The following is a 27,518-nucleotide window of genomic DNA, read 5'->3' as shown; positions in this document are numbered from 1 at the left end:
CTTATCACATGGGAGGTACTTCTGACTCAGATAGTACGTTAGACTCAACACTGACTTTGAAGTACTTTCTTTGCAAACATCCACACCTCCGAGTTTCGATAACTAGGTGAGGATACATGCTTTTATACATGCTAGGTTGCTTATGAGTTACCTGCGTATTTTCCGTGTACAGGTCGGGCTGAATGAGATTGACCCCGCCTCCGACTAAATGTTGTTAATCGGGCTAATTCAGGTGTTCAGGGAGTGTATTGCAATATGAAGTTTTCATAATAAAACTAATATTGTAATACTTACCTGAACACCTGAATGATTCCCACCCTCCTCCCCCCCCACTTCAATTTGATAGTGAATGATTCAATTGAGGAATGAAGGAGACAGGCCACTGGGGGGTGGCAGGTATTTGCGGCAGCGTTGCCAACGGTAACACAGGTAACTCATTTGACTAGATTTTACCTGCAGCGTTGGTAACACTGACAGTTAAAATTACCCACTTAGTGGGTAAATGTGTGGGGATATAGTTCGGGCTGGTCAGTGACCAGGGCTAATTCAGGTGTTCAGGTAAGTATTACAATATTAGTTTTATTATGAAAACTTCATGTTCATGCATTTCATGTAATTTAATGTTCATTTGTTCTTATAAGAATATAAACCATTGATTTTACATAAAAATACAATATTCCCAACATGAGGACGAAAAATGGTTGTTCAAGCTTTGTACTCTACCAAGGTGGTGAGTGGCACAATACTGCCTCCAGATGTTTTAGTTCTTGGCTGGGGTGTAATGCATGACATATCTAATGTTTTTGTGTTTGATAGGTGGTCAGTATGTTAGGGATATTAGATTAACAGGATTTGTACAGTAATTGTTTTCTTAGCAGCAAACTGTATCTTTATATAAATTATAGTATGCTGATGTTAAGCTTTCAGGTTCACAATGTTATGGTAATTACAAGTGTTTGTACAGTATACTGTTTTAACCTTTGTCTTTTCAGTAAGACTTTATTAAACTAGAGAAACAAAGTGTCAGTTATGAGAAGTCTCATTAATTGTCTTTTGTTACAGGGTTATTGTTTCTGCCCTTCCTGCTCTCTTTCTTCCTCCTCTCAGTCTTTGGACTATATGAGAAGTTAGGGGTCAGTTCGGTTTTCAGAGATTTTTTCTTGATTTCCTGTGAACATTTCTTTCTCCTGTAGAAGAGTTGCTAGTCTCTGTTCCCTTCTATGGGACTGTCATTAGGAGAAACTGTTGGTTAGTTATGAATTGTACCAACATTTAGTTTGATTTCCCAAGGGAGGCACAAGGTGTTCCCTCCATATTGGCCAGTCTGTATGAAGGCTACCCTAGTGCTGGTGTTCTGCTTATGCTAGACACTAATTTCAATCTTCATATTCTGGATCACAAATATGCTCATGTCCAGGTATGTTTTATCATCTTAAAGTATGATAACCCAGGCATGGTTATGGAAGTTATTCATCTGGTCCCATGTCAGGGAATCGGACATATCCAAGTGGGTAGGATAATAATAGGTAGTTATATGAACTTGAAGTGCTTTATCATAATCCTACTTGTAACCAAGCCTGCAAATTCCCTAACTCACTCACTTATAGTTAACTGCCTTTTTACCAAGATCACAACTAAATTATTAGCTCTTCTGAAGATATATTCACATAAAAAACTCCTGTTTGTATATCTAGGAAAAATGCAACATATCATGAACTTGCGTTGCTTCAAGACACTAGTAATATTCTTGTACTGATGTATGTTTGCATGGAATTTTTTAATGTAATTACAGACTTATGTTTCAGATTCCTAATAGGACAGACTGATAAGCAGTTGTAAGACTCTCCTTAAATAATGACACTTTGTATTAGCACGACAAGAGGTATGTGTATTAGTAATACAAGAGGTTTGTTCTTGGTATGAATGCATACAGGATGTTAATTTTTACTTCATAACTATGTACTGCCCTACTAACTATTCCAAAAACCACACAGGAGGTTATTGCTATCTGTTCACCTTCACAATACACTATTGGCATTACTTAAGGGTGTTCACAGCATCCCCTAGCTGCATCATTCTTTCAGCCTTTTACTTTACATTCTTTTTTGCTTCCTTTCATCCATTCTGCTGTCCAGCCTCTATTACTTCTTAGTGCAGATGTGGTGTTCTCCAAGTTTCACCTTTAAATCACTGTAATTCATCTGTTATTTATTGGATCTCTCTATATAGCTGTCCAACTATTCCAACTCCCTCTTCCTTGTCTAAAGCACTGAATGGCTGAAATGACTCAAAAGGTCATCATTCATTCAGTCATACACTACACAGCACACTCAACATAGACGTTAGGCTGCTGTGTTCAGTTATAACTCCATCTCTCAGCTCATCACAGTGAGCCACGTAAAGTAAAATTCTTTGCATTTAAGGAAGAAAAATACCTTTTCATTAGTTTTGGTGCATCCGCTGGGAAGTAAATTTACTTTTATGTAAAATTTTATTCAGTATATTATTCAAAAATACTGTACAAAGCTTCCATAAAGTATAACAATCTATATAAGTGTATAACAATGTATAGTATATTGTAGCATTCCAAGTAACATTAAGGCCATTTTTTCTTTTAGCAGTCTTTCTCCAAATGTTATTTATTACAAACTAACTATTACACTATGCATGAGTATTGCTAGATTGCACCCTAAAAAATTTAAATTTAACAATTAGAACTATTAATAGTTATGGGTAAATGAGCATTAAGTGAACTTCAGCAATCTATATTTGACATTACGTATATATTTACTGTATTATTTTTTTATTTTATTCTGTAAGGCTCAGATATTTGTGAGATGCACCTAAAATATATTGGATTTGTGAAATTACCTACTAATGATGTTGACCACTGTTATACAAAAGTTCTATAAATTTCTGAGAAGAGTAGTTGACACAGACTGAATAATGTGTATGCTAAAATTATTCAAACTGACATTTGTTGCAGCATTTAAAAAAATACTGAATCATCCACAGTAACACAGATTTCCACAACAGTGCTCCAAAAATGAAGAAAACTTAATTTAAAGAAAATAGCATATGAAAACTTGATGTAAATACTCATGCATGCTGTTAGTTACTTAATTGCAAATCTCAATCTCGCATAACTGGAATGGCAGTTGTCACCGAATGCTTATAAAAAAAAATATGGTACACAGCACACATTGTGTCCCATATTGTCTGAAGGAAGTGAATAGGCACCACAGAGGCTCACCACCAATACCAATAATACATCTTGAAGTCCATTTTTATTTTCCTGTTAGTTCCTGACTTGTATAGCCATTGACATGAGTATGATCACACAGCTTTTCCAATCTGTTCAGCAACAAAGCCGCAAGTTCCCACGGATCAGGCTGGTAAATAGGAAAGCATTCACTTCAATAATTTACCAAACAAATGCATTTATTTTCATATAGTAAGATAGAAATTATATTAATATAGTGTAAAAATTTTGTGAAAAAAAACTCCTTTTATCAATTAAAATTAGTAAGATTTACCTGGAAAATGTGTATCCCAATGGTTGTCATGACAATAAGCTGCAAGGAACCATCTCCCATAACGTCACAATGAACCATTGCTAAAACTGGACAGGGTAGTGTCACTGAATGGTAAAGTTCCCACTGCCCAATTTCTTCATTGTTCTTGTAAATAAGTATGACCTGCGAGATGACACAAATTGTTTAATTTTAACTTCTTGTCTTAAGAATTCTGTTCCCATTACCTCATGTTTTCTTTAAATTGCCAAGTGCTTTTCAGTTGAATAATTTTAGTAGACCTACTAAGTCATTTTTACCTAATTTTTATTAAATTTTGGCCTACTAATTACTCCTAAATTCTAAATTAAATATCTTTCATCTATCACATTTTAACTGAATTGTTTCTAGAAGTCTGGATTCATACATTGGTTTTTCCTTATCTGAATACATTCCCTTGGTTAACTTCTATTTTTAAATTAAAATGAAAAGTGTGTCCAAATAAAAGAAACTCGAAACCTGTGTAATTATTTCAACATAAAGAGAAACTGCCAAAAAATATAGCATATAGCAGCAGCTCCAAAACTGTTATCCATTGTAAATAAGATACATATTTTCTAGCTGTTGCTATCATTGAATTTAACCGAATATCCTTTTGATCATGAAGTATAAACTTTAATTGCATACATGGATATTAGCTACATGCTAAGAATGACTCCTAAAGGTCATGAAATTTGACTTGTGGCGTAATTCAACTACTATTAGTATAATAACTTAGCCTTACCTGTCCATATGTTCCAATCAACACTTCAAGTTCACCATCTTGATCAATATCACAGACAATACAGCAAGTGACTACATCATTTATGTCAGTGTCCTGAAGTAAGCAGCCTTGACAATTATCAAAAACATCCCTGGAAATTGAAGTACGTAGCTTACATTACAATAATTGATTACACGTTTGGAAAATTAGTAGTTCTCTTTCATATTAAAAGAATGGAAAAATGTGTGCAAACCAACAAACCAATGAGAAATAGCAAGCGGATGATGTAGTGAACATACCAGATGTACACTAGAGTAGATCACAGTGAAAAGTATGTTCTTAAAAAGAAATTTTAGTTTGTAAATAAATGCATGTAAATAAATGCAATCACTTTATACTGAAGTAAAACTGGGCTACCAGATTCTACAAAAAGCAAAATTGTTACCATACAGAGTAAGTCTCATCAAGTTGGCAAAGGCCCTCACATATCTCATACTACAATTCACTAAGAATGCCAGTTGGAGAACAACTTGCAATGTAAATGTGTGCGGCCCTAAGATTCTTTACAGTATCTCCTTGGCCCCTGGTGCATTACATTCTTCCTTTGATCTCAGATTGAAGCCATCCAATTTCTTTAGCTTTACTTTGCTTAACCATCCAACTAATTTAATGCTAGAACAAATCCTCCAGGCAAGCTCTATTGGAGCACAGAGATGTGGCTTGGTGGTGTCATTAAAATCATTTCCTTTCAAATTATTTTAAAAGTAAATACTCATTTTCATTTTTGCATTACATCTTTGTTAGTAAACTGAATATGTTGACCAATGTCTGTCTTACAAATACCTACTTATGAAGACTTTCAAGTCCTTGCAGCTGATTCCCTAAGTTACATGAAAGATATTGTTTTAGCTTTAAGAAAATAATTATATGTACATATATGTAATGCAATCTGATACAAAATTCATCAAAACATTTAATTCAAAGAAGAATGTAACAATTTTGTGCAAAAGAGCATGTAAATTATTCAACAATTATTTACAAAGATCAAAGACCGTAAACAAAAGTAAATTTCTATCTATAATTTGATTCCAGTAAAATTCATTTAGAACTTATAAAATACTGTGTTTTTATTTAACTTTTAGCAGAATCAAAGGTGAGGAAAGGCAATTAAATAACTTGTGAATATGAATTTTGAAGAATAAATAGGAAAATGATACAGATCAAGCTTCAATAAATACATGTATGATAGTAGCAAAATACCAAAGCATACTATTTTACCTGTAGACAAAGCAGGACTCAAGGCTGTTTGCTACAGCAATCAAAGGAGACATTTTCTTGTCACTAGTTGTATCCTCTTTCTTTGAAACAAAAGCTGTAAATACATAAAATTCAATTATTTTGGCACCTAAAACTAATGTAGCCCTAACAAAAAAATAAAATACGCCCTAGCTGTTTGCAAATATTGAACTATTTCCAGCAAAATTTCGTATCACACTGCACCTCCTTGGATTACATGTGGTTAAAAGAATTTTTCACAACAGCATGTATATGTATAAGACATTTCTCATACCAAGTGTTATAACATTAGTTTTAAACCAAGCTTCAATAGTTTTAACCAAGCTTCAACAGGTGAAACTTTTTCTAGTACACTTGGTTGACTAGTGCTACAAGTGTTCTTTGACTTACAATAAAAGGTGACATTTCAAAATACCCATCATAAAATAGGAAAAAATTGAAACAAAACAACATCTGCTGCACACCTGTCACACTTTCATTGTGCTTAGAATACTTACTACAGTAAACTCATACTCTGGATAATGTAGTTTTTGTTGATTTTGAGTCAAGTTATGATGCATTAATTGTGCTGGAAATACTATAGCCTGTAGTTAGGAAAATTATCTCAATGTGAATGTTGAAGTTTTTTCAACTTGGGCCAGGCAAGCTTACTTCTGTGCTTAAAACACTTCCCATAGCTTAAAACTTGGCATTTCACATAAAAAAGCTTATTTTTCAATAGCCCTGTAGGACTTGATGAATAAAATGGTTTGGAATTGAAGGTGGGGAGCCATTCAGCACTATAACAACAATGTAAACTAGCACCTTCCTTTCATTCTTTCTCACATTCCCCATTATAACGTTCTGAGGACATGACCTCCTGGGGTTATCTGCTTTATGTCATACATCTGAAGTGAGTTGATTAGACATGTGAGGGTTAACTATTGTAGGACATACTACACCCAGCAAGTCATACAAGACAGACATATTTTACTTTTGTTGTAGCTGCTCTGAAGATATGCAAGCAGCCCACATGGGATTACACATAATGTACAGCCCTTCATGTGACAGTTAGGTCCAGGTACCTTACTTATGCAGTCTGTGGATCTGACAACTTGGATTTTCCCATATTGAACTGAAATTTGACACTATAATTTATAGTGTTTGTGATTAATGCAAATACAAAACTTTTGCATAACTCCTCACACCTATGATTCACTTCCCAGTTGCCAAAGGCTTACAGCATAATGAATGAGTTGAGTTCTCAGCATTAATGTGTCAAAAACTGGTATTATTCTTGCTCCTTTTTCTCCAGATAAGACTTTTCTATGAAATATGTAAAGAAAAAGTCATCAGTTTGTATTGAAAAATTAATTTTACTTTGTAAAAGAAATTAGATTCACTCTATTTGTAAAAAATAAACCTAATTTTGCTATCTGTAGCTTTTTTTCAAGTTTTTCCAATTTTCTTTTTAGTACTACCTTAAATGCATCTTCATCTATCCGAAAACATACCTTGAAGGATCTCTGGCACTGCAACATTGGCACTTTGGTTAAAAATCTTGACCGATGGGGAAGGATAATCCCACTCCATAACTCTGCTTGCTTCTATTTTTGGGGTGGATTCTAAGTTTACTAAAAACATATGCACTTTACCATTCTCACCACTAGTGGCAGTTACCCTCCTGAAACAAAACAAGACCATTTAAAACCTCTTGGAAAAATAGTCTGCAAATACATCATTATCATCATTGTAACTCAGATCATCAATGATGATGAATTTTTGAACTGACATCCTATATATATTCAAGGAAAAGGATTCGACAATATGTGCAGATATTTTTTCTATCAATCTAATTCAAAGAGGAAAGAAAGGAACAACCTAATTCCCATGATGAATGGAAAAATGATAAAAAAAAATGGGCATTTCACCCCCAAAAAATATATCAACAAAATTTATCATTTTAGTACCTATGATAAAGATTTTTTTTTTTTATATTTTAATTTTGAACTATGTGATCTCTCTAAGACAAGATTTCAAATATCCTTGTACCAGCATTTTTGTTAGAAGTGAGATTTTTAATTACACAAAGTAAGCTGCATCAGAGATTATGAGACTTGCGAGAGTCAAGAGAAACAAATGAAAACTATCCAGGAAATGCCTGTGTACTAGAATCACCACTTTACGGTTCAAAAGTTACGTACTACCGGTTCCATAAACCCTTACCTTTTATCATCTGTAGAATAAAGTACATCAATGCAAAGTGTAATTCCCTCAACATCTTCAAATTCTGGAAATGCACAGTAAGTATCTGCTTCTTGGTAGCCATGACTTTCATCATCACTTTGATATATATGAATACAACCATCACTGCCACTCAGTAGCCACACAGTCTGTGTAAATATAATGATCATTGACATACCAATAAAATTTATACAGGAAGAACACATATCTAACAGAGTATGAATCTTATACAAACACATATGCTACTTAAGGTTACAGTAATTCAATGTTGCTGTGCCAGAGATCCTTCCAAGTATGGTTTCAGATAGATTAAGATGCATTTGAGGTAGTACTAAAAATAAAATTGGAATAACTTGAAAGAAGTTACAGATAGCAAAATTAAGTATATTGTTATAAATTAAGTGAATTTAATTTCTTTTACCAAGTAAAATAAATTTTGAGACTTCATCTCTACATTTAATAAAAGTATCGATGTGGAAACTATACTGCACATGAACACTTACACAAATTAATACTAACCAAGCTTATAATTCCAATATCATCATCATTAACATCAATATGAAAGTTTTCCTTTCTGCACATTCTGCCTGAATTACTGTCTACAGTAGTTCATGTCTTCATCTGTGCCCTTCTTCCATTATTTTTTTGCCTTCCTACTAGTCTTCATACTGCTGTTTCCTTACTTTTCTTACTAACTGTTCCTTTTCCCTTCAACTCACTTGTCCAAACTATTTAAGGTTTTGAGATTGCTGCTTCTGGACAGGAGTACTTTGAGCAGCTTCCTCTTATGTAATATCCTCTTAATGCACACCAGTCATAAATCTGTGCACTTTTTCTTTTTATCGCTGTCTCTGCTGCACACAGCAAGACATGACTAATACACAGCCTAATATTTTTGCTCTCTGTTCAGTAATGGGGAACTTCTTTACAAGTTGCCAGGAACATAACAAACTTAGTCCTAGACATATAATTATCTCATCTTGATCTTTGCCTATAAACTCCTGAAGGATGGGATAGAGAAACTTTCAGATCAAGGGTGAATAACTGATGGGCTATGATTTTTTGCCAAAAACTTGGAAACCAGAGAGAATGAGTATACCCCATCCCTCCAATAGCCAGACTTGGTTTGAGAGACCATGCAGCTTGCCTAGTATAAGAATTAAAAAATAGTAATGCTACTTTTGCTTACACAATCTTAAATGACAAAATATTTTGACACTAAAAATGAAGTGTTAGTAACTTATTAAATCTAGACAGAAATACTGATACATATTGCCAAAACTGAACAAAAACTTACCTCCCATCCACTCTTGCCATATGTCTTTGTGTGGTAAAGATGATAAGGTACGAATTTTAATTCCAAAGGTAAGCAGTTTTGTGAAACTACATCCAAGGCACTATCACACGTCATATCCCAGTCTGAGTAAACATTGAAAAAACATGATTGCTGACCAGAAGTATCATCTTTCTGTTGGGAGGAATTACAAAATGATTATGAATTACATCACTGCAATATTTATTTGTCCTTGAGCAAGCCACTTTAAATTAGTTTCCATAAATATGTCAGCCTCGTGCCGTTACTGTAACAGTGGAACTCTAAGGATAGAAGTACCAACATAGTTTACAATACTGGTTTATTACTGCTATCAAACTGCCAATCAGAAATTTAAAAATGTTTTCTCAGCTTTCCCTTTACACTTTTTCCAATACTTAAATACCCCAGTGCTTGGCTTAATGCCTAAATCCTATATTCAATTCAATACTTAAATAGGATGCTCAATAAGTCATATTCCTCTACAATTTCCTCTTCCTTTTGTATACCATTACTGTCCGGCTCTTTCCAGCTCTTTTGGTTAAATCTCTTCCTTTCACCAAGTTTTCAATTATTCCAGCAAGCTCATGGGTGACTGGTTGATGTTTATGCTAGCTAACAAAAGAAACAAAAGACATTGTTCAAGCCAAATCACTATTTCACTTTTTTTCTTAAAGGCTGCCTCAAAATTGTCTTCCAGACCATTAATGTTTCGCTCAATTTATACAATATATGGTGAAGAATTAAAACTTCTTTAGCATATCACTTATGCAAATTTCAGCCCTACAAACCATCATGAGGAAACATTTAGTATATAAATGAACTTAAAAAATTAACATTGAAGTCTAACTTGATTTCTTAATGTGAGTAACTATACTCTGTTTTTTTCCATCTGTCCACCCGCCTGTGGTGTTTGCGTATGGTAACACTGCGTCCCGAGCTATAGATAGTTACGCTATGTGTAAGTTTTAGGTAAATAAAAGGATATCTGGGGGTACATTTGCAACTGAAAAGCATTTTAATAATTTACTGTATGCAAATTACACCGTTAATATTCGAAATAGGATATTGTTATTATTGTTGAATGTAACTATCCAAAGCCCGGGACGCAGTGTTACCATACGCACACACCACAGGCGGGTGAACAGATGGAAAAAAAACAAGTATAGGTATCTCTTCCTGTAACTATTCTCAAGCAATAAAGTTTTAATGTTCAGGATAACTAGTTTTTTTCATCTACTAGTGGTGAAATCAAAGGCATCAAAGAACACAAGCACTTGGACCTGGAAGCTACCCAGCTCAAGGTAAGGGCAGTATTACCCTGGTAGCATTTAAATGAAATATGGATATTATTTACAGAATTTCTTTTGCCTCTTGAAGGTCCCCTCAACACATGCAATTTTACTTGTAGGAGCTAACGCCCCATAGAAGTTTACTCTACCGTTCAGTAACTACCTCAGACTAAGTAGTAATAAATCCTGACTACAGATCCTGTAACTGACTAATCATTTTCTATTCTAAGAGATTAATTTCTTGGGTATATATGCCTGCGCTTCTTGGAATAGGGCACATGAATATTATGTGCACTAGCTGGAATGGAAGGAATACAAACCAAAGACTTACTAAGAGGAATAATGTTCCACCCATGATGCCTCATTAGTGCTATGCTAATGTAATCATCTTTAGTTTTTTACTGTACAGTATTTCCAGACCTGAGGCTCCAGTCCTTCAGGCTTAATATTGCAAGGTGATGAAAGGCTACCCCAACTACATAGCTACTGAGATTATTGTAAAGTAATGGGGTAATGTCAAAACCAATAATTTTATTTACAACACTGGTGTCCCTATGAAAACCATTACTTTACCTACATTGGTCCTCCTCCCAATAATGGAAAGTCAGACAACACAGAGTGACTATTTTCTATGAGAGAAGTGTTGGGGTTCAGATGCTGCACCTGACCCACAGAAATTCAATGAATTCTGGAGCTGTGGACCACAAGATTAAGCTACCAAAAAATAATGGGTTTGTAAAAGAAAATATATATATATATATATACGTATATAAATTTTTTTTAATGAATTTTATCTGACTCATCACCGCTGAATAACATCTAGTCTAAAAATGATATTTTTAAACTACAATAAAGTTTTGTGCATACTTACCTGGCAGATATATACTTAGCTATAGTCTCCGACGTTCCTGACAGAATTTCAAATCTTGCGGCACACGCGACAGGTGTGCCGCAACAGGTAGGTCAGGTGGTCTACCTTACCCGCCGCTGGGTGGCGGGTGTACGAACCAATCCCCCTCTCCTGTCAGATTTTCTCTTCCACCTGTCTCCTGAGGGGAGGCTGGGCGGGCCATTAGACGTATATATCTGCCAGGTAAGTATGTACAAAACTTTATTGTAGTTTAACAATATCATTTTTGTACATGAACTTTCCTGTCAGATATATACTTAGCTGATTGGCACCCTTGGTGGAGGGTAAGAGACAGCTAAACTAATAAGGAGAGAAAGGAAACAACTGATGTTGTAGGATATAAATAACCTTGGTTCTTACCTGTTCAGGCAGAAGACTTCATTAATACTGTCTCTGAGTCTGCATTGCCTAGAGAGCTACAGCTAGGACGTGACCTGTTGCTGAAAAACTCTCGGATCTACCACTGGGATATCTGATCCCTTTGTGTGGTAGAATCCAAGTCAGATCCTGTTAAAGGGAACTCGTCTGCTAGCTTAACAGGTCCTAACCACTACTACTGCAAGGAGCCACACTCATCAGACCACCTAACCAAACTACTAAAGGTTAGTATTACGACCTAAAGAGATGCCTCCATGCATCCTCTTTAAGACAACCAACAACAACAAACACAAGACATAAGGGAAAAAATATATACAACTAAAAAGGATGAGTTCCAGCTCCCTGCCCCAGCACCGAATCCGCCGATAAGTACGGGCCCAAGGCGAAGCATTTTTCATAAGTGATTCTCACATCACGTAAGTAGTGGTTCGCGAAAACCGATTGACATCTCCAGAAAGTTGTCTCCATCAGGTTCCGCACGGACATATTCTTGTTGAAAGCAGTAGAAGTCGCTATGGCTCTTACTTCGTGAGCTTTCACTTTAAGAAGCTTAAAATGTTCTTCCTTACAAGAACCGTGTGCTTCTTTAATGAGACTTCTTAAGAAGAAGGACAATGCGTTCTTCGATAAGGGACGAGTAGGGTCCTTTACGGAGCACCAAAGGACCTCTTGATTAGCCTTCAGTTGCTCTTTTCTTCTAAGGTAGTATTTTACCATTCTCACTGGACAAAGAGTTCTCTCAGGTTCTTCTCCTACCAGCGAAGATAACCCACAAATCTCGAAGTTCCTGGGCCATGGATTTGATGGGTTTTCGTTCTTCGCAAGAAACCCAGGAAGGAAAGAGCAAATCAGAGAGTCCTCCTTAAATCCCACATTTCCTTCAATCGCTTGAAGCTCACTCACCCTCTTGGCGGAAGCTAGAGCCATCAAGAACAGAGTCTTTGAACGAGGCTGAACTAGGGGGTTCAAATCTAGAAGGCCCAAGGAATTGAAGAACCACGTCTAAATTCCAGCTTGGAGTCTTAGGAGACTGTTTCTTTACTGTATCAAAAGACCTAATAAGGTCATGCAGGTCTTTATCCTCCGATAAATTGAGGCCTCTGTGTCTAAAGACAGTCGCCAACATACTGCGATATCCTTTAATCGTTGAAACGACTAGACCGCATTCTTGTCTCAGGAATAGAAAGAAATCCGCAATCTGGGTCACAGAGGTACTGGAAGAGGAAACGTTATTTCTCTTGCACCATCTTCTGAAGACATCCCACTTCGACTGGTACACTCGTAAGGTGGAAGACCTCCTAGCTCTAGCGATTGCCTTAGCAGCTGTTGACGAAAAGCCTTTCGCTCTGACCAGTCTCTGGACAGTCTGAAGCCAGTCAGACTGAGAGCGGGGAGGTTTTTGTGGTACCTGTCGAAGTGGGGCTGTCTGAGTAGATCGTTCCTTAGAGGAAGCGATCTTGGAAGGTCCACCAACCATTCCAGCACCTCTGTGAACCATTCTTGGGCTGGCCAAAAGGGAGCGATCAATGTCATCCTCGTGGAATCTGACTCTGCGAACTTTTTTAAAGTTAACCCCAGAATCTTGAAGGGGGGAAACGCGTAAACGTCAAGTACTTTCCAATCGAGAAGAAGAGCGTCTATCCCTATTGCCCCTGGATCCGAGATGGGTGAGCAGTAAAGATCCAGTCTCTTGTTCTTTGAAGTGGCAAATAGGTCTAAGTGCGGCCTGCCCCACAACTTCCAAAGGCTCTGGCATACATCTTGGTGCAGAGTCCACTCTGTGGGAAGGACCTGATCTTTCCTGCTGAGGAGATCTGCTCTTACATTCCTCTCTCCCTGTACGAATCTGGTGAGAAGTTTGATCCTCCTTTCTTCGGCCCACAGAAGAAGGTCTCTTGCTGTTTCGTACAGGGAGAAGGAATGCGTCCCCCCGTTTCCTGATGTATGCCAGAGCCATGGTGTTGTCCGAGTTTATCTGCACAATTGCTCCTCTTACATTGGACTCGAACTCTTTCAGAGCCAACCACACGGCCATCAGCTCTTTCCTGTTGATGTGGCAGGATACCTGGTCCCTCATCCAGGTTCCTGACACCTCCTTGGTTCCCAGAGTCGCACCCCAACCTGTTTCCGACGCATCGGAGAACAACACCAGGCTGGGGTTCTGGGATTGTAGAGACAGTCCCTGCGAGAACTTGTTGGGATCTGCCCACCATGTTAGTTCTTCCTTGAATTGGTGCGAAATGGACAGGGAGAACGTCAAATCCTGAGAACGACGACTCCAATTCCGATGAAGAAAGAATTGGAGCGGTCTCAGGTGCAACCTTCCTAGGGAAACAAATTGCTCCAGTGAGGAGAGCGTCCCCAGTAGACTCATCCACTCCCTCACTGTGCCTACTTTTTCCCTAAGAAGGTTGTTACTTTCTCGAGTCCCTGGGCTATCCTTTCCTGAGACGGAAAAGCCCGAAAACTCCGAGAGTTCATCTGGATCCCCAGATAAACACACTCTTGATCGGGAATTAAATTTGACTTCTGTAGATTGACCAGGAGTCCCAATGAATTCGTCAAATCCAGGGTTTTCTTTAAGTCCTTCAGACAACGATCTTTGGAATTGGCCCTTATAAGCCAATCGTCGAGGTACAGGGATATCCTCACCCCTTCTAGATGAAGCCATTGCGCTACATTTCTCATGATGGCCGTAAAGACTTGGGGGGCCGTCGAGAGGCCAAAGCACAGGGCCCTGAATTGGAAAATTCTTCCCCCCATCATGAATCTGAGATACTTCCTCGAGGAAGGATGGATTGGTACGTGGAAGTAAGCGTCCTGCAAGTCCAAGGACACCATCCAGTCCCCTGGACGGAGTGCTGCTAGCACCGAAGCAGTGGTCTCCATCGTGAACTTCTTCTTTTCTACGAAGAAGTTCAGGGCGCTTACGTCCAACACCGGTCTCCATCCCCCTGAGGATTTCGGAACTAGGAAAAGGCGGTTGTAAAAGCCTGCTGAATGATGATCTGCCACTAGTTCGATCGCCTCCTTTTCCAGCATCTGATCTACTGCTAGTTGGAGGGCCTGATTCATGATGGGGTCCCTGTATCTGGCCGTCAACTCCCTTGGGGTAGTCGTCAAGGGAGGCCTCGAAGAGAATGGGATGAAGTACCCCTTCTTCATGATTGAAAGGGTCCAAGAATCTGCGCCTTTCTGGGCCCAGACTTCTGCAAACTGTAAAAGCCCGGCGCCTACCGTTGTCTGAAGGACTCGAGTCTTACTTGGGAGGTTTGACTGACTTCTCAAAAGTCCTCCCTCTTCTATTCGGTTTGCGACCTCTGAACGAGGTGGATCTTGAGGTAGAAGCCCCTCGAAAGGGTTCCTGAGAGGTCGACTTCACTTTCTTCGTCTTAGTCGGGAAGGCAGGACGAGGCTTCCTTGCAGACTGGGCTAGAAGGTCCTACGTAGCTTTGGTAGAGAGAGCCTTAGAAATATCCTGAATAAGATGTTTAGGAAAGAGCTGCGCGGAGAGAGGAGAAAACAGTAAAGACGATCTCTGTGCGTGGGAGACAGACTTTGTCAAAAAGGAGCAAAAGACTGATCTTTTCTTCAAGACGCCTGCCCCAAACAGTGAAGCGATTTTGCTGGCTCCATCCCTCACAGATTTATACATACAGGATAACACATAATTCTGGTCCTTGTGTCTTCTTGGCTACGACTCCGAGAGACCAATCGAGAAAGTTGACACCTCCAACACTCTGAAAATGCCCTTCAGAATGTGGTCCATCTCGTTCACAGTCCACGTTGTTTTGGCCGAGTTCAGAGCTGACCTTCTAGTGGTTTCTACCAGGGCCGAAAAGTCTGCATCGGCTGAGGACGGGAGGCCCAGCCCTAAGGGTTCTCCTGTCTCATACCAAAATCCGGTCCGTCCGGAAAGCTTCGACAGGAGGAAGCGAACATAGTTTTTCCCCACTTCCTCTTGGTGCGCATCCAGGATCCGAAACTCTTGAGCGCTTTTTTCATTGAGAGGGTCGGTTTCATCCTCACACACGAAGACCCTTTCGTTGCCTTCGCCGTGGAGAACAACGAGTGTGGAGAAGAAGGAGCAGTAGGGCTCAGAGACTCCCCGAACTCCTGAAGAAGAAGCTCCGTGAGCTTCTTGTAAGAAGAAACTACTGCCAATGTACTCGTTTCTTCGTCAGACCCTTCCTGGCCTTCTTGAAGAGGAGAGCGAGGAGGATCCTTAGAGGAGTTCCTTGCGGGGGTATAGTGCGAGGTTGGAGACAATTGTCTCGAAGGAGGAGTTGAATCCACAGGAGAGCGGCGTACAGGAGAGCGACGAGTCGAAAACGAAGGGCGCCTTTCCGAAAATTCTTGTCTAAACCCGCACTCCTTCCTCGATGAAGACGAAATCTTAACAGCAGAAGAGGTAGGACTCCCGTCCCTTGAAAGACCACGTCTATCAACAGGGCGCTTACGAGAGGGAGAGAGCCTACCAGAATCCTGGCGCCTATCATGAGGAGAGCGGCTGCTAGGCGCCGAGCGCCTATCAGGCACAGGGCGCTTGAGGGGATCCTGGCGCCTACCAAGCGGCGAGCTGCTGCTTTATGGCGCCGAGCGCCTTTCAGGAGCAGGGCGCTTGAGAGGCTCTTGGTGCCTACGAAGCGGAGAGCGGTTTCTGCTATGCTCCGAGCGCCTAATCGGAGAAGGGCGTTCGAGAGGCTCTTGGTCCTTACCAAGCGGGAGAAAGCGTCTGTAAGGGCTCCGAGCGCCTAACAGAAGCAGGGCGCTTGAGACGTTCTTGACTCCTAGCAAGAGGGGAACAACGTCAGGAGTAGGGAGCCTCGAATCGAAGAGCGCCTACTAGGAGAACAAGCATTCAGGTTCAAGGCGCCTCTCCACAGGAGAAACAGCTACCAAGAGAAGGAACGCCTACCAGGCGCAGGTCTCCTACTAGACTCTTGACGTCTTACAGACGAGGAGCGACATCCATGCGAATAGCGCCTACTAGTCACGGGGTCCAAAGTACGATGATAGTAGTCGGAAGGAGAAGCACGCCTACTCTCAGAAGGGCATTCTCTAGGCTCTCGGAGAAGACGAGGAGAGGAACGACGAGACGGAGACGACGAAATGAGCCTTCTTTGACCTGAGCGCCTCTCTTCTCTTGAACGTACTCTAAAGGGAGGCGGAGCGTCTACCGGAGGCAGGAATCCGATCTGGAGAAAAACCTTCGTAATCCAAAGAGCGCCTGTCCGACGATTGGCGCCTCGACGCCTCTGAGAGAGAGAGCCAGGGGAGTGGTGCCACTCTCATGAATTCCTACGTTCTGCCGAAGCCTCCCCAAAAGAAGGATATCGCAGACTACGAGGAGAGCGTTCCTTTGACGAAAAGCGCCTAAGATCTCTTGATAGGGAGAGACACATCCTTCCTTCTACGGAATCTCGATGCTAAGGAGTCCGCCAGGGCCGAGATCTGAGCCTGGAGACCCGCCAGCACTCGAGTCGGTGAATCAACAGGATCTTCCTCCGAAGCAAACTCAGAGCGGGAGCGGGTTGAGAAGAAGGGCGATCACAGGATCTCCTGGGTTTCTTCGCTTGCAAGGAAGCTTCTTCAGAAAAGTCTTCTGGGCTGAACGCTAAAGTACTGAAGGGAGCCTCCGAAGCCCTCTTCAACGGGCGTGACGCCCCCTTAGAGTTCCAACCGCGTTTCGGAGAAGGCGAAGAAGACGAAGAGAAACTGGCGAAGGATCTACTTCTTACGTTCCAAGGCAGCCTGGGAGCGAACTTCAGGATCTGCCGAGGGGACGCTTGACCGGTGGGGGCTCTCCCTAGCCCTCCTGCGGTTTTCGACTTTCCTCCTCCACTGGAACTGGGAGTCTGGAAGAGGTCTAGGCCTGGAGGCACTAAGGAGCCGGTCAGACGCACCCTCCACATCACTGGGGACACTGCACTTATCACCATCACTGACACTCTTACCTTGATCAATTTGAAGAGTCTTGTCTTCCTTAGAATGCAAGGAAGCCTTTGAGGCCGCCGCCTACGAAGACGAAGCTACGGCTTCGGCGCGGGGAGCAGGGGCTGACACCTGGGAGGAAGGTTCTAAAACTACATTAATGTTAGTTTCGTTTTCACTCACTCTCGACCTGCTCGAACTCCTAGAGGAAGCCTTACACACCCTATCTCTTTCAAGCTTTCTAATATAAGAAGAAAGAGCCTTGTATTCATCCTCGTTCAAAACCTCGCATTCTTGACAAGGGTTACTAAAAGAACACTCATTCCCCCTACATTTTACACAGATAGTGTGAGGGTCAACCGAAGCCTTCGGCAACCTCACCTTACATCCACCAGTCAAACATACTCTAAACAAAACCGGAGTTTTGGGAACACAATCTAGATCAGACATTCTACAAGAAAAATCCAGCGCAAAGTCAAAAACGGTCCACAAACAGCGTATGCCAAGCCAAACAGAGCGAATACGTCACCAAAAAAAGTCCAAACAATCTCCAGGCAAGCGAGAATCGAAAAATCTGTCGAAAGGAAACGACAACAGTTGTTATCGTTCCGACCGACAGAGAAAATCTGACAGGAGAGGGGGATTGGTTCGTACACCCGCCACCCAGCGGCGGGTAAGGTAGACCACCTGACCTACCTGTCGCGTGTGCCGCGAGATTTGAAATTCTGTCGGGAAAGTCGGAGACTATAGCTAAGTATATATCTGACAGGAAAGTTCATGTACAAAACTCCATGATTAAGTTTCACCCAAAAGCAGTAAAGCACTTACCTTGATTATTGTGATTCCAACAATAAAATCTTCTTGAATAATGGATCTATTCACTGCATCAATTGACACAATTTCTGCACAACCTAGAAGGAAACATGAAATGATTACTATACATAATACTACTTACTATTTACACTTGCATAATGCTCTTAAAGATAAAAAGACTTTACCATATATGGTACACCATGTAAAGTCAAGTCCTGATTTTCTAGTCGTTCCAAAGCTGGGCTAGTCTGTACTTATGCATCAGGACATTAGGCTGCAATTCACATACTATAGTTGATTCACCTAAGGTAGATTCTTGGGTGAGCCCTATGCCCGCGAGACGTTTGTTTGGCGGCCGCTGATTGGCTGGGAGCTGCCTCGCTCCCGGTACCAGCCAATCAGCGGTCGCCAAACAAACGTCTTGTAAGCATAGGGCTCATCCAAGAATTTACCTTAAGTGAACCAGCTATAGTGTTGGTTAACAAGCCTGCAACATATAAAATACTGTACTACCATGTTTGGCCATGACAAAAATCATATGTACTCAAAATTAATCACTGTAATGATGAACATTAAACACTGGAGAAATTTACATTCTATTTAAACATACTTAACATCATCCATATGAGTCAAGCATATCATCCGCCATAAGCTAATTCACCCTCCCCTATAGAATATGCACAGGTACAAGTGAAAGTTTATGAAAAAGGCATTGAAAAAAAAATAAATCTGAATTCAAAATATCCAATAAAATACCAATAATACATAGTAGATATAATTAACCTTACTGTAAATGTAGGCATTTCTGTGAATGTTATTATTGATCATTACAATCCTTTATTTCTGTTTTGTTAATGATATTAAAGTATGTGAATGATATACCTTATCACAGAACATTAGTATATGGTAAAATCTTTCCTGATCAGTGTTCTTTGGTTAAAATAATAAATAAACCACTATTACAAATAAAGGCACAGTTTTAATACTGAAGTCATTATTATTATCATCATCACTTAACACAGATGATATTATGACCAAAAATGAATCATTTCTAAAGGATCTGCTCTTGAATGTAAGACAAAAATTAGAGGAAAGTAAAGACAATTTAGTTGGAGAGCTAGGTGAGAAGAGATCAAGGGAAAAAGATGAAAAGTAAGGCAGAAAATCCTCAACTCCTGAGGCAAGATAAATTGCAGGGAAGTGGTACTGTAGTGGCTTACCTGGAATGTATGTAAAGGGAACTTCTCTCATTAATGGCCTACCATTGCTATACTCTATGCAGTAGATCTGAAATTTAGCATAAATTATTAAACTGCAATAGACTTTAAAGCAACAAAACTTACCACTTCAGAACATTAAGTCTATATACCTATATAGTGGTCCCCCCATATTCGCGGCGGATGTGTACCAGACACCCCTGTGAATAGTTGGAACCCCTATAAAAATGCTGAAAACAGCAGATTTTGTTAGTTAAAACTCAAGAAAAAACTCAAGAAAAACCCACTAAAAATGTTTATAGTACTTGGGTTTTTTAATAATTTATCACATAAATTGCATTTTATGATGAAATTGATAAAAAAAAAAAAAAAAAAAAACAGGAATTTGTCGCTATTTCTCAAAGAAAAATAACGTGAATGTGCGAATTGTCCACGAATAATGTGGGGAAACGTTCTCGAGAGGAATCTGTGAATGTGCGAGTCCGCGAATACGGGGGTCTACTGTATTTATATATAATAAATTTAAATGCAGCCCACTGTCTATATTTCTCTTGCATAAGTTCCATTACAAAAACATTATGACTACAGAAAGAATGAATATGAGAATTGATGATAGTCATGTTAGAACATACCTTCAGTAGGCCATTCTGTTACCATCAACGCTTACAAAATACTATAACAATTTTCATGTCAAGTTACGAAAATATCAAATCTTATCACCAATGTACCAAGAATGAGGTGTCAAGCCAAGAGTAAGGTCTTGTGATGATTACAGTCTCCCGGTCCAATATGGGGTGCATCCATACAATGCCACTCTCTTGTAACAGTTCATACTTAAAATTAAAGTACAAGCTACATCAGGTCACAAGAGCCGCTAGTTTTCTGGTCAGTGAAATTGGGCAAGACCAGATTTGGTAGTACGTAATTGGATGAGTGACCATCAATAAATCAGAGATATCGTAGGGAAACAAGAACGTTAATGACACTTGGTGCAAGCAGCAGGGGTCACATTAAAATCCAAACTAGTGAGCTGAATGCTCAAACTGTACCAAAGTCTGCAAGAACAACTTGACACATGCACTGCAAGTATTTCATCGCCAGCGCTTCTTAACTCTCAACAGTATTTAAAGCAGGATATGTGAAACTAGCACTACTGCACCAAAAATATTTAGTATGTAAGCTGGCCGTGTGCCTAGGTACACAGATCAGAAACTACCCAAAATACAATTCTCCTAAATAAAACATAATGGCACATACAGCCTAAACTAACAAGCGTAACAAAAAATATTGCTGTTATTCCTGTACTTTCAACCTATTTACATCAACTAAAGCATAACGTAAAAAATATCACACCCTTGCATAACGTACAAAAATATCACACCCTGCTAAAAAAAATATACTATAAACCTTTTTGAATGGTGTTATGAAATAACTAATACGTAAATCCTTGTGTTACTGAATGATGCTACTTTTAATTGACCACACCATTTAAGGTACCAAGTGTAAGAACAACAACATATTCAAATGAATTTTTTTTGTTTCATAAATACAAAACTTTTTTTATTTATGAATTTCCTTCAGTACTGCAATACTGATCAGCCAAAATAGTCATCTTCCTAAGGCTTCTGAGTAATATTTGTATACAGCACTTTTATTGAAATTTTGGTTGGATAAATACTGGAAAAAGTTACACTAATTAAAAAGAAAATTCTTCGCTCATCAACAGCTTAAATTTATATTTGTTCATCAATGGAATGGAACAGAGAGTGTGACCTACCTTTCTTTGTAATGTTGCGACAAGAAGTTTAGTTAATCCTTTGGCATCAGTTAAAGGTGTAAGAGTATACAAGTTTCCTTGAGTTAGAAGGCTGAAAAAGAAATTTTTCTTGAAAAAAACAAAAAACAAAAAAAAAAAGCACAAGGCCGCCTAATATGCAATTCTTTATAAGTAAAGTGAAATCATAAGAGAGAACTTTACTGGATTATACTAAGGCTAAACAGTTTAATGTGAACATCATAAATCAATGTTTTAGTGCCCTTCTCAAAGTTTCACAATAATTTACCAATATTCAAACATTCACTAGGCTCTGTGTTTGAGTTAGGTCAGGTTAAATGGTTTGACTGACGGTGCCTAGATGGTAAATTAATTACATACCTCCAAAGTGCTTGGTAATATCTGAGTTATGCATAATATTTATAATCTAAAATCCTATCTGTCAAGAGTTTACACTCCTGATAAAGTATGTAATATCTAACCGAATTTAGTTACTATCTCTCAAATGATGCACAATCTGTTTAAAAGATACACTCATTAATGAAGACAATGACGTAATTTTACTTGTTTCCCCCTTACAAAAACCCCTGGGATGCTGGCAAGTAAATACCTAATACCTGTAAATATCAGCAGGATCCTAAAATAAAGTAACAAGCTCTCTCAATTTAGTTGTGGAAGGTTTGAAACAGCAGCCTTATGAAGGGTCCTACAGAGAATTGCCCTTCTTCCTCAAGTTGAGTCAAATGTAATGTATATATACTGTAAAGTACACTGCAGTAAGTAGCTCCTGACCAAGAGCATTTCGACTTGTACTCATTAATCATTTAACAGAGGTCCCCAGGATGGCACAATATAAAAGCATAAATGGATTTCAAGAAGTTGGTACTCTTTGCTCTACCCATGAATATCAAGGAATTGAGTTCTTTCAGGCCCACGCTCATAAAGAGTCTACTACAGCAGTCTATCACAAAATTTTCTTCCCTGTACATATTGTATATAAAGTACTAAATGAAACCAGAAATCTTCTGAAGAGTACTAGACACAATGTTTACATTTGTGGACAACAAATGCATGATCTTTTTATCTTATGATCAAGTTATTCCTGATGCTTACATAACCCGTATTCTCAAAATACCAATTTTATTTCATTTCAATAACTTGTGGTAATTCCAACTAATGAATTAATTGAGCTACGCTTAAAAACTATATTGGTTCCATATTGTTTCCAGATAATGAAAATGTACAAAAAAGACTAAAAAATTAATAGGCTACATGTATGTATATAAGAATAACTTAACATTACAGTGTTAGGAGATCTTAACCATAATACATACCTGAAAAAGTGGGCTTCACTCAAACTTATTTTAGATTTTCCATCTTCTAATTGAGGGGCAGCCATACTTCCTGGTTTTGTCCTCCATCTGCTGTAAGAAGTTATAGAAAGAGTAGAACACTTTTAAATACAGAACCATCCATTTACTCCAGCTAAAATGTTACAGAAAACTGTTTTTGTTATAACATATATTAAAAAAAAACTCCTACAAACATATATAAACAAAGTTTTAAATGAGCACAGTTAACTCAGCTTCTGACCAAATTAAACACTGTTCTTACTACTACAGTAACATAAGTAAAGCAGAAAATCTCCACATATGAACTGAACATCCCAACAAATCTTGTTCAACAAAACCTAGGCCAGCTCTTTGAGAATAAATCTGACAATATGGTACAGTTAAACTACTCAATACCATAGTGCTGCATAATAATCTTTACTGAATAAAATGGTCCAACAATTAATGCATGTAATTATTTTAAATCTCATGAATCAGTCCTATATGACAGCCCATAATGATAGTTGACAGCTGTTAATGACTAAAATCCTCTGTAATAATGTAATAATCTCTGAAAGAAACATAGGCTAGCTCATTTATATCTGTATAAAGCCATTCCTAGTTTTACAAACTAGGAAAAAAATTCAATACAGTATAAAGAATGTGTGCTAATTTGAATATAAGCCCTTCAAATGAGCTTGAATGAGGTGCTGGCTTATAGCAAAGCCAAGAAATAATAAGGGAAAACTTTGAACATGAAAGTCTGCTGAACATAAATGGTTATGACACAACTTTATTATCAATAATTTACAATCAAATTTAAAATATTATGACAATTTAATAATAGAAAAGCTACTATTTTGAGAGGAAAAATTTTGGACAATAATATAGGGCCAAGTCAAACAGAAAGGTCTTGATAATACTGTATGTTTAGTAATAACATTATGGCAAAGGTAAAAAGAGAAAAGCTGATCAATACTATGGATGGAAAGTGATTCAGCAACAAATCATGAAACAAATTTCACAACAAAAGCAATATCTTCTGCCTGGGCAACTGAGAGTGATCCACAAGTCCTGAATAGTAACAGTTGAGGCAATCAAGGAATTTAAGCCATTGCAGGGGCTTACATGGAGTAATCTAACTTAACCTAACCGAACTTATGGCACAGGGTCCATATGTGGCCAAAGGGCTGTGTTCCCCTGGACTGTCCCCAACCTTACCTAACCTTGGGCACTTTAAATTAAAATAAATAGGGTTGTGTCCCAACCTAACCTAACCACACCCAACCTAGGGCAATGGGTTCTTACATTATCTGCATAATCTAGGTCATCGGGCATAGATTCACTTTGAAATTATTGAAAAAAAAAATCTCACCTCCCTCAGAATTACAATACATCCATTTTGTATTTTCCTCCACACAAATACCAGGTTTCCAACTGCTGTAGGGAACTAGTGCCTTTACAACTTCTAATCTAATACAAAAATGATTATCAGAAACATAAAAAACACCCACTAATATTTTCTGTGAAAAACTGCAATACAGTCACAATAATATTCAAGGAACAAGGTTTGGGAACCAAAGTCTGTTTTTTCAAACAATGCATGAATTCCAAAATTCCACTTAACTGGAAAAACTTTGAACAAACAAATAAATCAGGTTTCAGCATTCTTCTAGCAAATATAACAATCAGACATTGAAAATATGTTAGCCAGTACCCATAATTCATTGGTACAAACAATTGTAGCTATAGGGTAAATGACCAAGCGGTGACACATCAGCCACCTCTCTTGGAATGCGGCCACTTCCCAAAAAAGAGCTGGAATTATGCCATTATTTCGTAATTTAGGAGAAAACACTGACTGAGAGGAGCATAGAGGTCTCTGCTTGCTGCCTGGATGGGCCACAACTCCTGACTTATGTTCATGGCAGCAAATTCAAGTACTTTTTTGGGAAGGTGGCCGCATTCCAGGATTGGTGACCACTATGTCACCGCTCAGTCCACTATGTCACCGCTCAGTCATCTACCCTAGTATATGTCGAAATATAAACAAAGAACTTAAAAAATGTCCACAGAAGCAACAATAGTTAAAAGTAAATAGCTTGCAAAAAGTAAATTTCTCCTGGATTTTAGTAGATTTTTTAAGGAGGCTTAAAACAAAGTATAAAAGAAGAATTAAAAATATAATCCAAAAGTGAGAATTGGTATAAAAGTAAAATATCTTTATATAAAGAGGGCTGAGGAAAAAATTGATTACATCAATACCTAATAGTCGTTGGAAAATGCATAAAATACAAGGTATGCAATCAGGGCAATATAAGATGCAGCTCTGAAATTTGGCATACAATGACTTAGGCTATATTAGTAGTATACTCAGGGTAAATGACCGAGCAACGACGTAACGGCCATCGATCCCGGAAAGCGGCCACCTTCCCCTAAGCATAGTTAAAAATTATGGCCAATCCTAGCAGCACACCGAGACCTTTACATTCCTCTCGAAATCAGAGTTTGGTAGATCTAGGGTACTTATCCGCTGCGGCCTAGACTATGGCAGTTGCTGTTTTTCTATGCAGTTTTACCTACTGAACAAGAATTTTAAGTAATATTTATTCGGGCGACTGTAATTAACCTCCCGGGGGCCAGTACTAAACACGATGAAATACATTAGACGCCCCAATCCCTAGTGGATGTCGTATCTGCGATTACGTTCTTTGCGGTCCGTGCGGAGTGCTTCTGTAGAAATACCCAGAGTTTTCTTGTAAATTACGAAATAATAGCACAACTAATTCAAGCGCTTTTTCGGGGACGTGGCTGCGTTCCGAGAAAGGTGGCCGCTATGTCGCCGTTCGGTCATATGCCCTATCCTCGTGACTTACATAGGTATTTCTACAGAGGCAATCCGCACGGACTGCAAGGAACATAACCGCGGATACGATATCCACTAGGGATTGAGGCGTTCAATGTATTTCGCCGTATTTAGTACTGGCCCCTGGAGGGTTAATTACAGTCGTCCGAATAAATATTACTTAAAATTCTTGTTCAGTAGGTAAAACCACATAGAAAAACCCCAACTGCCATAGTCCAGGCCCCCGCGGATTCCTAAGTACCCTAGATCTACCCTTACATATTCTACAGTCTTTTCCTTTAGTGAAACCTTGATCGCTTAGCCTATGGCCACGCTGCCTAAGCTAGGATTGCTTACGTCATGGGTATAGCCTACCTTACCAGAGAACTAGGATTAAACTAGCTAGTACTACACAGTAGAACCTAAAACGAATGATATAGTAGTAGTACCTAGCCTACCTAGTACCTAGGTATAGTAAATCGCCATCTCTCGGTTTTAACATAAATTGTCTATCCTGTTGTGTTACTGTCCCAAATGACTTAGCTATCATTAAAGTAGCTCCCGTTTCGAACGTTTTACTTTCTTACCTCGATCGATACGAGCTTAAATCCTCTAGTTAATCAGCCACTTCAAATAGGTAGAGTAACGGCAAAGAATCGAGTACTGACTACTGACTGACTGTTGTTTACATTTTGACAGAAGCGAACGACTCCAAAACAACATCGCCTCAGGTCATGTCATCCCACACCTGAAGTTAGGTTTACCTTGGAGTCCAAACGTCATTTCCGATGCAATCTGAGGTCACTTACCGTCACTTCTACCAAATAATATTTTCTTCACTTCATTAAACGCCTCTGATTTATAACTCTTGTCAATTACTTTGCCTTAAAAGTAGTAGAAGTAGTAGTAGTTAGCGGAATATGCTTTTGAAACGGCTCCCTTGCTTGTTTTATTCCTCCTTTGTCTGTGTTTGAGTTCCTTCTCCCTGCAATACCACACTTTTAGAAATTCCTTCCTATTTTCCGCTGCTTCCCTCGATAGATCTACAAATTTGAGTGTATTAGCTATCAAATTCTATTTATTTTCCTGATTTGGTTGCAGCACAAAACTATATCTATTTCTAATCTCATTGTATGTTGGACAGTAAAGTAAGAAATGTTCTAAATTTTCATTTTTTTCCCCTCACAGAAGAAATATTTTGTATCTTCTTTTCGTATCACCCATTTTATTATCAGTTTTATCAATTAAGGACGTCCAAGCTTTTCGTATGTAGCGCCACCTCAGTTACTAGATGGATATGTCCTTTCAATGTCTTTCGTCTTATTCTCTCTCTCTCTCTCTCTCTCTCTCTCTCTCTCTCTCTCTCTCTCTCTCTCTTTCTTTTCAGTATTGTTTCAAGGTATAATACCTTAAATATTTTTGCTCTCTTTAACTCCCTAAGTGTTCGTATATTGACACATAACTGTGTGTGTGTGTGTGTAGGGGAAGGCACAGGAATGTTTTGAGTACATTTTATTTAGCTCTCTTGTTGCATATATACTGGAGTCCGCTTACAAAGGTGATTCATGCATAAAGGACTGGATAATTCGAATGGGATGAGTATATTAAGTTGTCCTGGTAGGTTTTTAGAACAGAGTTTTATGCCTCCAGAAAACGTCGTATAGTTTACAGCAGAAATTTTAAATCGAGCTCCGTTTGCAAATCGGTATCGGAAAGGCAATGGAATCTGTGAATAGCATGCTAGTAAACCATAATCAGGTAAATAAAAAGAATATGGAATTTTAACCTACCGACCTAGTGTTATCGACGTGTTATCAGAACACTACCATTATTGTTTGAAGATGCAAAAATATCAACGGCAATTAGTCATCATGAGATAAACCTGTTACTCGCATACATCATGTATTTGACGAAGCCA

General features: G+C 38.8%; 2 protein-coding genes across 5 annotated transcripts in view; one reads left to right on the top strand and one right to left on the bottom strand.

Moving 5' to 3' along the window:
* Positions 1–27,518, top strand: part of LOC135219451 (uncharacterized) — a 182,569-nt gene that overhangs the window by 18,945 nt on the left and 136,106 nt on the right. The window contains exon 7 of one of the 3 annotated variants that reach the window (XR_010315440.1): positions 1,806–1,882. The gene's annotated coding sequence lies outside the window, so the exon portion shown is untranslated. Of the gene's footprint in view, positions 1–1,792; positions 3,489–27,518 lie in introns of those variants that run through there. The other 2 variants (XR_010315439.1, XR_010315441.1) reach the window with 2 other exon arrangements.
* Positions 2,473–26,433, bottom strand: LOC135219450 (KICSTOR complex protein kaptin-like). Of its 2 annotated transcripts, none has more exons than XM_064256243.1 (12): positions 26,410–26,433; positions 22,759–22,848; positions 21,428–21,518; positions 19,654–19,720; positions 18,449–18,531; positions 9,092–9,262; positions 7,777–7,943; positions 7,065–7,234; positions 5,554–5,647; positions 4,297–4,426; positions 3,537–3,698; positions 2,473–3,392 (listed from the first exon to the last, which is right to left on the bottom strand). In XM_064256243.1, the coding sequence occupies exons 2-12, from the start codon at positions 22,821–22,823 to the stop codon at positions 3,288–3,290; spliced, it is 1,305 nt and encodes a 434-aa protein (XP_064112313.1). In that variant the 5' UTR covers positions 22,824–22,848; positions 26,410–26,433; the 3' UTR covers positions 2,473–3,287. The 2 variants fall into 2 exon arrangements, with proteins under 2 accessions (XP_064112313.1, XP_064112312.1); XM_064256242.1 differs by lacking the exon at positions 26,410–26,433 and adding an exon at positions 26,188–26,345.

Source organism: Macrobrachium nipponense, chromosome 1 (assembly GCF_015104395.2).
Source record: "Macrobrachium nipponense isolate FS-2020 chromosome 1, ASM1510439v2, whole genome shotgun sequence".
NCBI classification, from domain to species: Eukaryota; Metazoa; Arthropoda; class Malacostraca; order Decapoda; family Palaemonidae; genus Macrobrachium; species Macrobrachium nipponense.
Note: the sequence above shows the minus strand (reverse complement) of the source record. Positions and strands in the feature narration are given on the sequence as shown.

What these genes read in the sequence shown, in the direction of transcription:
- LOC135219450 (XM_064256243.1), bottom strand. Translation starts at nt 22,823, where the DNA reads ATGGCTGCCCCTCAATTAGAAGATGGAAAATCTAAAATAAGTTTGAGT. An exon ending in TTGGAATCACAATAATCAAG is followed by an intron (nt 9,263 to 18,448) that starts GTAAGTGCTTTA and finishes TCCTCCCAACAG; the next exon opens with AAAGATGATACTTCTGGTCA. An exon ending in TATTCTACAGATGATAAAAG is followed by an intron (nt 7,235 to 7,776) that starts GTAAGGGTTTAT and finishes GTTTTGTTTCAG; the next exon opens with GAGGGTAACTGCCACTAGTG.